The sequence below is a fragment of the Anopheles arabiensis genome, chromosome 2 (genome assembly GCF_016920715.1).
Source record: "Anopheles arabiensis isolate DONGOLA chromosome 2, AaraD3, whole genome shotgun sequence".
Taxonomy (NCBI): domain Eukaryota; kingdom Metazoa; phylum Arthropoda; class Insecta; order Diptera; family Culicidae; genus Anopheles; species Anopheles arabiensis.
This window is the reverse complement of record NC_053517.1, coordinates 54915864-54929120: the sequence shown is the minus strand read 5'-3', so window position 1 is coordinate 54929120 and position 13257 is coordinate 54915864. Positions and strand designations below refer to the sequence as shown.

Sequence of the window (13257 nt, the reverse complement as noted above, 5' to 3'; positions counted from 1 at the left end):
TACCAAAGTTTGTTTTTTTTTTCATTTTCATCCTTAATCCGTCATCTTTATTTTGAACTTTGAATGAAAACAAAACATTATCTAGTGATATTTCTCTTATATTAAAACACTTCTGTTCCTTTTCTGTTTTGATTTTTTAAGCCATCACACAACAAAGCTTCCTGTTTTGACATCAACTATCGTCCGCATATTTACCGCTGGGTGTTTCATTTTTTTATTGAACTGGATCTTTTCTATCAAATGTGCTTGTTAAATAACACAAAAGCATAAAGATGTACGTTGCACGACTAACCGCTTGCGAAGCCAAGATGGGTGTAATCCAATGTTCATAACATCAGCAATGATCAACGCATCGAAACGATATTCTCGGTTACGGTTGCTACCAAATGCACGCGCGCTATTATTACAATGGAACACAGATCCTTCCTCAGCAGCATGTGAGAAGAGATTCGGCCCTCCAAGAAAGTAGCGCGCATTTGTTCACCTCTCTACCAACTACGAGATGGATTTGCTCGCAGCACGAAGGGACTGACACTCATCACTAGAATTATATAATATTATATATTTTTCTGGTATTCTGTTGAAACATGTGTCATATACATGGTTTGATACACTTCATCAATATTTTAGAGAAAACATTGTTCTATTGTTAATTGTTGTTCACTTTCATAACTCTCCTCTCCGTTTGCAAAAGAGAGATTAAAACTCATCACATATTTTTTATGTTATGCATATTCTTGTTTGTTCTTACAACACCGCTGTCGTAGGCAGATTTTTATCATTCATGCATTCTGAAATGTGTGAAACACACTCATGTGTGTAACAGTAAACGAAGTGTCCACAGTGTTTTGGCATAGCTTTACAGTTCACTTTGTCGCATCTATGGAATAAAAAGCGCTATATATTTTTTTTATTTCCAGAATCTCCATGCTCTAAGACAATCAAACGTTGCATTAATAAAAAAAAACAATGGAATAAGTAGAAAAAACAAGCACACATAATCAACTCTTCTTCTTTACTGTTGCTTAATTTCGTCTCTATAAAAATGCACTACAGTGTGACACACTTCCATCATGCACCGGGTAATGATGTAGCCAAAAAGGAAAGGAATGCTCTAGCATATTGGCACACACACACGCACAATTATGCTTCAAATTAAAAGCATTCCAGCGTAATTGTTACCATCAACTGTCGGTGGCTTCTTTCTATGGAAGCTGGAAATCTCAATGTTGAAGCAATCACCTATATTAGAATTAACGCCATTGTGGATGGTGCCGATGTTTGATGCCTTCTTTGCCGTGGCGGTGGTGGTAGTTGTAGTAGTAGTGGTAGTAGTAATAGGTTCATTTGGAGCAATATTGTAATTAATTTTAGCTTTTTCTGTAATATTAGATGCAGTAGTAACCGTGGTGGCGGTAGCAGTAGTAGTGCTTGCAGTACTATCTGTAGTTGTAGTAGAAATAGTAGTGCTGGATGATGTTATTACTGAATACACAGCATCATGAACGGACGTCTCTTCGGATTGCGGCGGTCACTGGCAGCATTGTTTTCGCACGGAATCAGTCGTCGGATTGGTCGGCTTCACGTCGATGTTTTCCAAGTTCGGTCTAATTACGCTGCCTTCTGGCGGATCTCGGATTTGCTTTTGCGACACAATTCGGTAGATCTCTGAAGAAGCAAAATACATAATTACGTTAATGCCTACCCAATACCATCACAACAACCTGGCTAAAGTGTTGAACTGACTGCACACACCTGTGAGTATGTTTTGGAATGCTGTTTCGACATTAGTCGAGTCCAACGCTGACGTTTCAATGAAGCTGAGCCCGTTGCGTTCTGCGAAACCCTTCGCCTCATCCGTAGGTACGGCACGCAGATGCCGTAAATCACTCTTGTTTCCAACAAGCATGATGACAATATTTTGATCAGCATGATCACGCAGCTCCCGAAGCCATCGTTCGACGTTCTCGTAGGTCAAATGCTTCGCAATGTCGTACACGAGCAAAGCCCCCACAGCACCACGATAGTACGCTGAAGTTATCGCACGATAGCGCTCCTGTCCAGCAGTATCCCAGATCTGGGCCTTAATAGTTTTACCATCGACCTGCGAAACATCTCACAAAGCATATTAGCAACATAGTTTAACATTTTACCTTTACGTTTAACATACCTCTATACTTCTAGTAGCAAATTCCACACCTATGGTTGATTTAGATTCAAGATTAAACTCATTCCTAGTAAATCTCGATAGCAGGTTACTTTTTCCGACTCCCGAGTCTCCGATCAGTACAACTAGTAAATGACGAAAAAGAGCAATGAATTATTATTCACAAAGTAAGTGTAATATTTATGAACACAAATATTACATCAACTCCACATTTATTCCTAATAGCCACATCTAAAAAAAATTACTTAATATTTAAAAATAAATAAATGGGCATTAAAACACTGTCTAATACCTTCTAACTTATTAAAATGTCCTTCAACATGGCTCCACATGAATAAGAAGATTCTTTGTATAATATTCAATTGTTTTCACAAGTTTTAGATACAATATACTTGATCATGAAAATGTTTCTAATACCTTTTGTCGAAACCAACCATAATTTTCATTTGTACTTCAAATGCTATCACACGTTTGGCTAAATTTTTACGGGTGTGTGGCCTTTTTACACTTTGCGTCATTCCACGTAGACGCCCCTTTACAATTCCACTGGTTACACTTGCCATTACAGTGTCTGGCCTGTTATCGAACCGAGCTGGGTGAATCATCATGATTCATCCACGTTTACCGAATGACACAGTCGATAGTGAAATAGAAACCATTGCTCTACCACCATACTGACTACTCTCAGCTTTGTTGTGAGTAGCGTTTTAAAGAAACCCGAACAAAGTTGACCAAATTTAACAAGCCTGAGACCCTAATGACCTTGATATAATTGTTCATTGGCTGGTCAAATGTCATGTTTCAACATTCTTTCCTACACACATATGTATTAGCAGTTGATAAGCGCACACGAAGAAAAAAATCATCCACTTCATTCTTCCATCCTGCTTTACGCTACATCGCTGCAAACCGTTCAGGCCTTTGTCTCGCCCATAACGACCGATTCCAAAAACCTCTAGCTTCAAATGGACACTTTCATTGCTCAACTTGCTCCGATTTTACTCGCAATGTATAATAAGGTCACTGTGCGCACCCAAAGACAATGAATACATGAACACCATACAATTTATGGATTCAAAACAAACTAGCCCTTTAGATTTGTAATCATTATCATCATCATCATCACTCACAATAATATGGAAAAGGTTTACATTCTAAATGTACAAACGACTGAAGTCATGCTTACCTTTGAATAAATAATCATATTCATCATCACGATTGCCCATCCTGCCGCCGCTGTGGTTTTATGTTTTCTTCACTATATTAGATATCTTCTTTGTATAAGCACTGTTTTCACACAGAGCTCTCGTAGCAAGCTGCGCTTTAACCGGTCTGCCTCTTTATTGCTTTAATTGCTTCTTCCTATCAAGGAGAATGTAGATATTAGAAGAAGGAACTTGAACGCACTTTAAAATTAAACCAGAACAGAAAACACGCATCCATTCTGCCTTTGAACAAAACTACTGCACAAGAAAACCTCCCCAAATACTGTTGCACCTTCCAGAAGGTTAATCTCGAGTGGAAAGCAGAACTGAAGAGAATATACGAAGCAAAAATTAATAACAAAGCCCTACGGACACCACCGAAAAGGAACTGCATCTCCTGCACATGAACACCACCACTACACATACCGAATCATTGCTATCCTACACTATCACAAAGAAACACTTCCTCCTTCTGGTACTTTGTTTTTGTGCATCTGCGTTTCCACAAAACGGCCTAAAAAGTTACGATTTTGTTTCCTTCCGTACGAACTGCAAATCACGGTTAAAGTGCACAGCGACTCTGCCACATTTAAATATTTGCTTCAATTCAAGTTCATCATAGGCACATGACATACAAATACAATTTGCCGACGATTTCGTTCCTTTTCAATGGTGGCTCTTGACAAAATTCCTTACTCACATCGAAACTACAAAAATATTATATCTTGTTTCTCCTAGTGATGAACCATTTCCTCTTTTTTCACATAGATTTCCATTAGCCGCGAGTTTCACGCAGACGAAATTTCTTCCACTCTTCTTTACTCTCGTTTTGGCTGCGACGTGGGGACTCTGGTACAAGTAGTTTTTGATGTCGCAAAAAATTTGCCGTGGCAACTGCAGCAGCAGCAGCAGCAGTGGACGTGTTCGAATTCGTGGACGTCAAGTAAACTTTCGCCACTGACTTGCATATAGTTCACCACAGTCAAGGCGATGAGGGCTAGGAATAATTCATACAAATGATCTAATCTTGAACCACACACTACAGAGAACGCACTTCCTCCGGCCATTGATAATAAGCTCATTTCTGCCCATTTGACGCCATCAATCTGCTGCAAAGGGGACAAAGATCGAATCAAACCTATGACGATGAACCCTGCGCCCATCAATTTACACGCTTAGATCGTAGTTTTCCCTTCGTATGGGACGATTACAAGTTCAACGAGATTGTCCCGTACAGATTTTTCTACCGTGGGTTAGTTCTTCTAGGGGAAATTTCACGACATCGTAGGAAACATCATTCACCGCACTGATGGAAAGAATACGGTCATCGAAAAACAAAATGTCTGCCCATTTAAGCAGGCACTTCGCACAGAGAAGAGAAAGCAATTACGAGATATACTGTACAACGCAGATTACTCAAAATACACAACCTAACTGCTTGTCACAGTTCTAGATGAACTTTTTTCATTCCACGATACGGGTCAGTGGAATAATTTATCACAAATTTGCTCTGTATATTACCGATTTTTATGAACGACGTATCGTTTTCTCCTCCCGCAAATTTTTGTAGTGTTGGGCACTCTTGCTCGTACGTTTAAGTTCAGAGGAAACCGGGTCGCATAATATACGCATTTTTGACATGTTTGCATTGACGTATGCTTCCTACAACACAGCACAGGAAAACAATAGGTTTTCACGGCTAAAAAGGAGCTTTTTTTTCATCAGATTATATTCGCATTACAAATAGGACTGAATATAATTTCGAACATTCAAAAATACGATGTAACTGCAAAAAATCTATTAATTTATAATCTCGCGATTTTAAAAATTACAGAAAAAAACTACGATGCACCGTCAATAGGGGTAGGACAGGAAACTATTATTATGATTCAAATTTGAAAAATTATCCGTATATCGGTCGCAAACGACATACAAAAACATTTCTACATCACCGAAGCAGTGAAATAACATAGATTTCTTTTTTAATTTTATTTATAATCATATGCATTTCCAAACTTTTCACTCATAGTATATATTAAACAATGTTAATGGTTTTAACGTAAATTTCAGTATAATGTTTGTGTTAAAGACTTCTACGTATTGATTTCCATGTTTTACGAAGATGGATATGATTTTATTAGTTGTAAAAGTGCAAAAGTTCAAATTCTTACTGTCAATTATAATAACATCATAAATTTTCAGTTGCTGCCAAAGTAATGAACCATCTTTACGAGTATGCAATACACATTACACACCGTGCTAATTCTCTAAAACGCTTAGGAATACAATGCAATGTTGTAGTTTTTCATACAAATAATACATTTTATGTTCAACACTTCATTTGACATATTCTTCGGTTAAGCAGGGACATTTTGTTATACATCTGAAAGAAGATTCCTATGCTAAATCAAACTTCACGGAAGTTTACAAACCCCTGCAGGGCTTTTATGTCCTCTGGTTCTATTACAAGATGCTTGATATACGGTCCGAATGCCGTGGTAAACCGATATAAGCTCTTCTTAACGGCCCCTTTTAAAGCAATATAGTTCCGATCGACTTTCTTCACATCCAGATTAATGGAACCGATCTTATCGACAACCTTTTTCAGCTCCAGTAAAGCATGAACGATGCATGGCAAGTCGTTTTGTAAGACACCGTACGAGTCCTCGTAGAGAGAACGGCTTGCAATGGCTACCAAACAATGAACAACTTTCACTATCAGCTGCGATTGAACAGAGAGCAGATAATGGCTTTTGGCTGATTTTGACTCCGTAAACAAGAAATCGTAGCCTGGTATACGCTTTAACATCGATGCAAAAAGCATGGCCTTACTCTCACGCTTTCCTTCAGATTTCGCTTCCTGCTTATTACTATCGCTGTACGGCGTGCCAGGTAACGTTGGCGTTGATAAGCTCCGGATGCCAAAGTTTTGATTGTATTGTTTCTTTAGAAACCGATCCTTATCCATCGATGCCGTTGGTCGCAAAACGCCTCCCATTAGGACCATTGGTGGTGCAGGCTTCAGTTCAATACCGCCGATTGATTGGTCTAGCTCCTGGGTAAAATCGCCGATCAATTTCATGCACACATCGTACAATTTTCGCCAGTTGTTTGGGTGACCACCAGGTACTGTTAATGAGAACAGCTGTTTTCGGCGATTCAAACACTGTGCCTCGGCGATGGCAAACAAATCCTCGACCGCCAGTTGCTGTACTATCGGAATTTGCTTATATGCTAGTGCGTCCGCAAGCAATGGCTCATCATTCGCCTGAAATGCGCTTGTTTCAATGCGGAAGTTTTGAGGCTCGGCAAGAAAAATACCGAACAACACGTGCATCAAATTTATGTTGCTTAATATGAGCGCCGAAAACAACCAAGTATACACCAACAAGCGAATATCCATCACGATACTGCAGAAGCTGTACAGCGTCGATTCTTCCTGCAGTTGCGCGCCTCCCAAAACAGAAGCTAGCTTATGCCGGAAAAGACAAGAAAAGGTGTAGTAGAAGCCAAAGTAGATAAACATGCCAATCACTGATTTTCGCATCGATTTGGTTAACACACTGCTAAGGTTGTTCCAGTATTGAGCAACTTTTGGTAGCAGAATGATCGGAAAGTCTACGGCATCCGGGTTTTGCTGTTCCCGCAGGAAGAAGTAACAGCCACCAAACACGCCACTCATTACCAGATATACGAAACGGTCATTGAGGAACACAGTATCGTCTTGTACGCTGGGCAGGAACAGAAGCCGGTACTCGTCTCGCAGAAATCGTGTGTATAGCCATGCCGTCAAGCAACCGATTGTTCCATTGGTAAGCAAGAGTATCGAACGTTGTATGAGATTCCGGTACAATTGGTGGCAGTACGTTGAATGATACCGAGTCTCTAGTAGACACGACTTGGCAAGCACTATTCCATGAACGACGACCGCAATCGCCAAAGGAACCGATGCGATCCATGGGTAAAACGATACCAGCAGTCGCACGGTTCCGACGATCCAGTTTATCGGATGCAGGATACTAAAGTTGATGAACAGCAGAAAGATCGTCACCAGCAAATACTGCTGCAACAAGCAGTAGTATATCGATGTTACGAAGCGTTCTGTGCATATCTTACGAAATGCCAAGTCCTTCGAACCGACCGGGTCCATTTCCGGACAGCAACGATCTAACCTACGAAGCAAATAAGAGTGTGAGCACATTACTTGAAGCTTCTGGTTAACCGTAACCATTTCGTTCACTGTTAATTTACCTTTATTTCCTAATTTCAAGGGTAAATGCACAAAAATACCAGAACCAAACTCGAATACTTTTTCGCCGGGCAAAACAACAAAGGGCGCGAGGAATTGAAAGCTAGCTTGGAAGGAACAAAGGTCGACTATCTGGTCATGATTGTGAACACATGACATTTTAGACACATGAAACGTTTCTAATTTTTCCGGAATTGACATCCTATCGGGAGAAATACTTGAAATTTTATGAGTTTGGCTTGACTCATTCCAGATTTAGGGATTGTTTTTATTCAGTTTTATTCTAATTACTAGCGCTTTTGATAATGGTTACGTTTGCCAAACAATAACGTTCATTTTTCCGTGATCGTAGAAGTCCCACTGTTGCTTAGGCACGTTGAACTGACAGCTGACAACAATGTTTTTGTAATCAGTCGTGCACGTGCTATTGTGCTGCGGAATGTATTGAATCGGCGTGCGTGCGATTTGTTTCGAAAAAAGTAAGATAGAACCATGAATAGCAGCCATCTATTTCAACCAAACCGAGCCCTTGGCTACGTTAGCAATCATATACCTCCCAACGTACGCTACATTGACCAGAGGCGCGAGAATGTTGTGATCACTTGTGTTGGACGTTCGTTCCACGTTTACGGCTGCAACAGCTTTCGTCTGATTCGTACTGGCCGAATTCATCCGGCCAACATCACTGCCATCGCCGCGGATGGGTTCTTAACGTATGTTGCCGCCGGCAACCTCATCTACGGATGGCGATCGAGCGTGGAACTGCGCAAAGTGTATCGCGGGCATGAGAAGCCGGTACGTCTGCTGTTGCCGTTCGCCAAACATCTCATATCAGTGGATGAGAGTAGTCTGCTGAAGATATGGATCGTGTCCACGCAGGAGCTGTACTTGGAGATCCCATTTGCAGCGCACACGTTTGAAATATCGGCCATCGTGCATCCAGCGTCGTATAAAAACAAAATTTTGCTTGGTAGCGCTCAGGGGGGACTGCAGCTGTGGAATTTGAAGTCGTGCAAATTAGTGCACAAATTTACGGATTTCGATAGCAAAGTAATGCAGCTGGAGCAAGCCCCCGCTCTTGACGTTATCGCCGTAGGATTGCATAGTGGAAGGATCGTGTTGCTCAACATCCAGTACGATCAACCGGTGATGGAAGTTCACCAGGACTGGGGACCAGTGACAGCGATAAGCTTCCGTACCGATGGTACCGCCATCATGGCCAGTGCCAGTTCAAACGGGCAGGTTGTGTTTTGGGATTTGGAAGAAAAAACCATCGTATCGACACTGATGGCACACGATGATTCGGTGACCGGGCTTCACTTTCTACCTAACGAACCGTTGTTGGTAACGAGCTCGCCAGACAACTCTTTGAAAATGTGGATTTTTGATCTGTCCGATGGTGGGGCACGTTTGTTGCGTTTCCGCGAAGGTCATGCCGCACCGCCCACGTGCATCCGATATCATGGTGCATCCGGTCGGAATATAGTATCAGCGGGTGAAGATTCTTCGTTGAGAATTTTCAGCACTGTAGCTGAAACGTTAAACTGCAGCTTAGGGAAGGCTAGCTATAACAGAAAAGCTTCTAAGAAGCAAAAGAGTAAGTATTGTTTGTTGCCCATTGAATGGAAAAGAAGAAAAACAGCCTAGTATTAAGTTGCTATCGTTATCTGATTGCAGAGAAATCCGAAGATCCCTTCCGTATGCCACCCATCAGCTACTTTACATCGGAAGTGACGCGGGATAAAGAGTGGGATAGCATCGCCGCTCTTCATCAAGGTCTAGTTCAAGTGACTACATGGTCATATGATAAACGACGTATGGGCGACCTTCATCTCGTACCGGAGGCTTTCCAAAACAAACAGCACAAAAAGGACTTCAGTGTAATGGCCACCTGTTTGTGCTTGAGTCATTGTGGCAATTTTGTCGTCATCGGCTACTCCAGCGGCCACGTGGAACGTTTCAATATACAGAGTGGCATTCATCGCGCTAGTTATGGTGCACCAACAGCTCATAACGACTACATTCGGGGCTTGTCGAGCGACAATCTGAATCAGTTGGTTGTTTCGGGTGCAGCCGACGGGCTGTTAAAGTTCTGGAGCTTCAAACAACCGTACACGACGGTTGTAAAAACCCCGATCGAAACGTTGGACTTGGGCGATCCCATAACACTTATTCGCACGCACCGGGAAAGTGCTATCCTTTGTGTCGCACTGGATGATTTCACGTTGCGTCTAGTGGATCTGGATACTCGCGTAATTGTGCGTCGGTTCGACGGACATCGTGGCACCATAACGGACGCCTGTTTTTCACCCGACAGCCGCTGGCTAATTACAACCGCTCAGGATTGTGTCGTAAAAGTGTGGGATATTCCTTCTTCTTATCTGATCGATCACTTCCGAGTATCACACATGTGCACATCGCTCACAATGTCACCGACAGGCGATTTTCTGGCAACAGCACATGTGGACTACCGAGGCATTAACCTTTGGGCGAACAAGAGTCTTTTCACGAATGTCACGCTGCGCGGACTGAAGCCCGAGTCCGATGCTCCATTGCTGGATTTGCCAACCGCCTTATGCGATGAGCAGCAGGATGGAATTGGCTTCCCACTGTATAACACGAAGCAGATGGAAGTTGATGAACTGGAGGATGTGTTTGAAGAGATTAATCTCGAGTACAATTCACCGCCCCAGCTATCTAGTGAGTTGATTACCATGTCCAATGTGGCAGCATCTCGGTGGCAGAATTTGTTGAATTTGGATATCATTAAAAAGCGCAACCGCCCAAGACAAGCTCTGAAAAAACCTAAATCAGCCCCATTCTTCCTGCCGACCGTGGCTGGTCTGGATTTTGAATTCGATCTACAAGCGACAATCGGCGATAAAACGTCGACAGCTGGTGGAAAAATCGCGGAAGGAGGATCGCGCATCATCGAATCTAACCAGGTAGATCATTTGACCCCGTTCGGAAGGCTGCTAAACGCGGCACTCACTACGGAGGAGTACGGTAAAGCGATAGACCATCTAATGAAGCTTGGCCCGTCCATGATTGACTATGAGATACGCAATCTGACACCGTTCAATAGTGGGAGTGGCAGCCTTCCGGTGATGGGCGCTTTCATGCATATGATCGTCTACATGTTAGGGCAGAGAAAGGAGTTTGAGCTGGCGCAAAGCTACCTTAGCCTCTTCCTTAAATTGCACGGCCGAACGATTGTCGAGAACGAGCAGCTCAGCAAACTGCTTCCCGCTATTGAGGATGCACAGAAAGCGGAATGGTCCGCATTGGAAGATAAACTTCTTTACGGGTTGGGTGTTGTAAGTAATTTGCGAAATTTCAGCGGATGAACAATAAATCAACTCTAGATTACCCCGTGTCATAAGGTATATGGCTTTATTTAGGACTCACTTTCTTTTCGAAGATTTCTTACCACCAGACTTTCTTCCTCCAGTGTTGTTTTTCTTGCCACCATTATACTTTGATTTCCCTCTAAAATCATCACCCATCCCTTTTTTAGCAAACTTCCCTGCCTTGCCTTTCTTATCCTTCCCTTCGTTTCCTCTTCGCTTGCCGTCCTGACGGGCAAGTCGGTCGTCTTCTTCGTACTGTTTACGCTTATCCATACGAGGCTTTTTCGGTTTAAGCGAATAGTTTGATCCCTTCGGAATGAACGGTCGTTTACGGTTGCCACTTCCAGCCGATTCGAACAACTCTTCATCCGGATTGTCGCCAATTTCCTTGCGATAGTATTCGCGGTCATCCTCATCCGATATATCGCCCACAGCTTCCTCCGCATCTTTCAGTAGCAACTTGTCCTGTTCCGTTATTTCGCCGCTCTTGCCTTGCTTGGACGTCTTAGCACGGTGCTCCTTTTTGTCGTTTTCTTTCTTTTTCAAATTTTCTTCCTGCTTGTGCTTGCGCTGCTCCTTTAGTCGGCGCTGCTGAGCACGCTTCTTGCGGAGAGCTTCCACTTCGATCGCGTCCTTTTCGATATAGTCGTGATAGAGTACTTCGCCCGTCATAAGATCGTCCTCTATCTTCATTAACCGCATCGTAATACGAGGACCAATCTCGTGCAATCGTAAAGATGATTGATTTTCGGCCAAATTTCCACACTTTAGATTCTGCGCTAGCACAACGTGTGCTTCTTCGTCATCGGCTTCGGATTCCGAAAGAAGATGTCCTCTGTGAAGTATAAAAAAAATTGTTTAACTTGCTTGTTCGCAAACTGCACTCTTTGAACTTACTTCTCGACAAAATCAGCTATATCCTCAAACTTTCCCAAGTTTGGTATGTTGCGCGTTACAAGCTTCTTCACTCCTCGATTCAAATTTACCGGAACTACTGTGACAGAGTAGTGTCGAAGATCGATCAATTTGCTTACCGGGTTGTATGATAGCAGTACGCATCGTTTCAGAGACGAGAGTTTTATCGTGGAGAGATTAATCGGAGGAAACATGTTTTGAAACGTGCTAGCCATTAGCTTCAAATGTTTCCCTTCTCCACTGAAGCTGTTCAATATGACCAGTGGGGCCGTTTTGAAGCACTCTTCATCTACAAACTGCTTACGCGAGTTGCTAATAACATCCTTTGCCAAAGTGTACTGGTACACCTTGAACGTCAGGGTGGGACCCTTCGGCATGCGTATTATCTTGAGCGACAGTGTTTGCGACGATAGCGAAAATACGCACATGTGCGAAACGTGGAAGAATCCGGACAAATGAACAAAATCTTTCACCTTGTTGATGCGTCTCTCACGAAGGTTCGATGCTGTGAAAGGTTCCATCATGCGGCGGAAATCACGAGACAGTCTGCTAATCGATGAGCATCGTTCTCCGCGTCGTATGACGAACGAGTGTGGAGCATTTTTAATCGCAGCAGGTTCATCTTCAACCGGTGCTTCCACCTTTGCGCGGTTCCGTTTGTGTTGAGGCTTTCGGCTTTTCTTTTTCATGAGTGGGCTTTCACTAACAACTTTTGCGACACAACTCTTCTACCGGCAAAACACGTGTGAATTGTTTTCTACGCTCATTTGACATCGCACACTACGGACGCCTCAAGGGCACGACAATTGACAGAAGGATGACAGTTTTGTAAGGAAAAAAAAAACATTTTACTGATTTTTTGTTTGCTGCAATAAATGTTTTGTAATTCCAATTAAAAACTAATAATTTGGATGAATGAGAATGAAAGTCAATTTAAATATTAGCGTTGCACCTTTTGAAGATGAACGGAAAATGTGTTTTGGTTGTTTGAGCCAAACAAGCATTGTTCAATTAAGCATTCGAAGAGTACGGTTGTTGTCCTCGGTAATGCAGCTTTTCGATTAAATGTATTACAGCTTGCTTCCGACTTACGCAGTTATTGACTTACCGTTCAAATGCACATAGAGCGCCAATGTCTCGCGCGAGGAAAAGTAGCTTTTGCAAACAGAGCTACTTGTCTAGCGCGATATTTCTGTTTCATCCGAAAAGTTATGTCTTTGACGATACTTCCTTATTCACATTTATAAAAACATTACACGATAATAAATAAAAAGACACAATGAACAATACACTTTAAAACATTACAAGGCCCGTACTCCCGTTACGCACACCAGCCGCACCGAGCGCCCCTGCCGAGAGCTCTTGCTCGAT

General features: G+C 42.4%; 4 protein-coding genes across 8 annotated transcripts; 1 reads left to right on the top strand and 3 right to left on the bottom strand.

Moving 5' to 3' along the window:
• Nucleotides 1-82: 82 nt before the first annotated feature.
• LOC120899575 (ras-related protein Rab-11A) lies at nucleotides 83-5024 on the bottom strand. 5 transcript variants are annotated; one of them, XM_040305580.1, is made up of 5 exons: nucleotides 4894-5024; nucleotides 3354-3529; nucleotides 2171-2292; nucleotides 1756-2104; nucleotides 83-1668 (listed from the first exon to the last, which is right to left on the bottom strand). In XM_040305580.1, exons 2-5 carry the CDS (start codon nucleotides 3391-3393, stop codon nucleotides 1532-1534), a joined length of 648 nt encoding a protein of 215 aa, XP_040161514.1. In that variant the 5' UTR covers nucleotides 3394-3529; nucleotides 4894-5024; the 3' UTR covers nucleotides 83-1531. The 5 variants fall into 5 exon arrangements, with proteins under 5 accessions (XP_040161514.1, XP_040161522.1, XP_040161550.1 ...); XM_040305588.1 differs by having other exon boundaries at nucleotides 4803-4913; XM_040305616.1 differs by lacking the exon at nucleotides 4894-5024 and adding an exon at nucleotides 4620-4731.
• A 446-nt stretch (nucleotides 5025-5470) lies between these two features.
• On the bottom strand, nucleotides 5471-7925 carry LOC120899561 (nucleoporin Ndc1). The gene is made up of 2 exons (XM_040305558.1): nucleotides 7624-7925; nucleotides 5471-7544 (listed from the first exon to the last, which is right to left on the bottom strand). The coding sequence occupies exon 2, from the start codon at nucleotides 7520-7522 to the stop codon at nucleotides 5780-5782; it is 1743 nt and encodes a 580-aa protein (XP_040161492.1). The 5' UTR covers nucleotides 7523-7544; nucleotides 7624-7925; the 3' UTR covers nucleotides 5471-5779.
• Nucleotides 7926-8010: 85 nt separating this feature from the next.
• On the top strand, nucleotides 8011-11017 carry LOC120899536 (WD repeat-containing protein 36). Its single transcript, XM_040305505.1, has 2 exons — nucleotides 8011-9218; nucleotides 9299-11017. Exons 1-2 carry the CDS (start codon nucleotides 8114-8116, stop codon nucleotides 10966-10968), a joined length of 2775 nt encoding a protein of 924 aa, XP_040161439.1. The 5' UTR covers nucleotides 8011-8113; the 3' UTR covers nucleotides 10969-11017.
• Nucleotides 10988-12655, bottom strand: LOC120899568 (protein Peter pan). The gene is made up of 2 exons (XM_040305570.1): nucleotides 11869-12655; nucleotides 10988-11806 (listed from the first exon to the last, which is right to left on the bottom strand). Exons 1-2 carry the CDS (start codon nucleotides 12573-12575, stop codon nucleotides 11026-11028), a joined length of 1488 nt encoding a protein of 495 aa, XP_040161504.1. The 5' UTR covers nucleotides 12576-12655; the 3' UTR covers nucleotides 10988-11025.
• Between the last annotated feature and the right edge of the window lie 602 nt (nucleotides 12656-13257).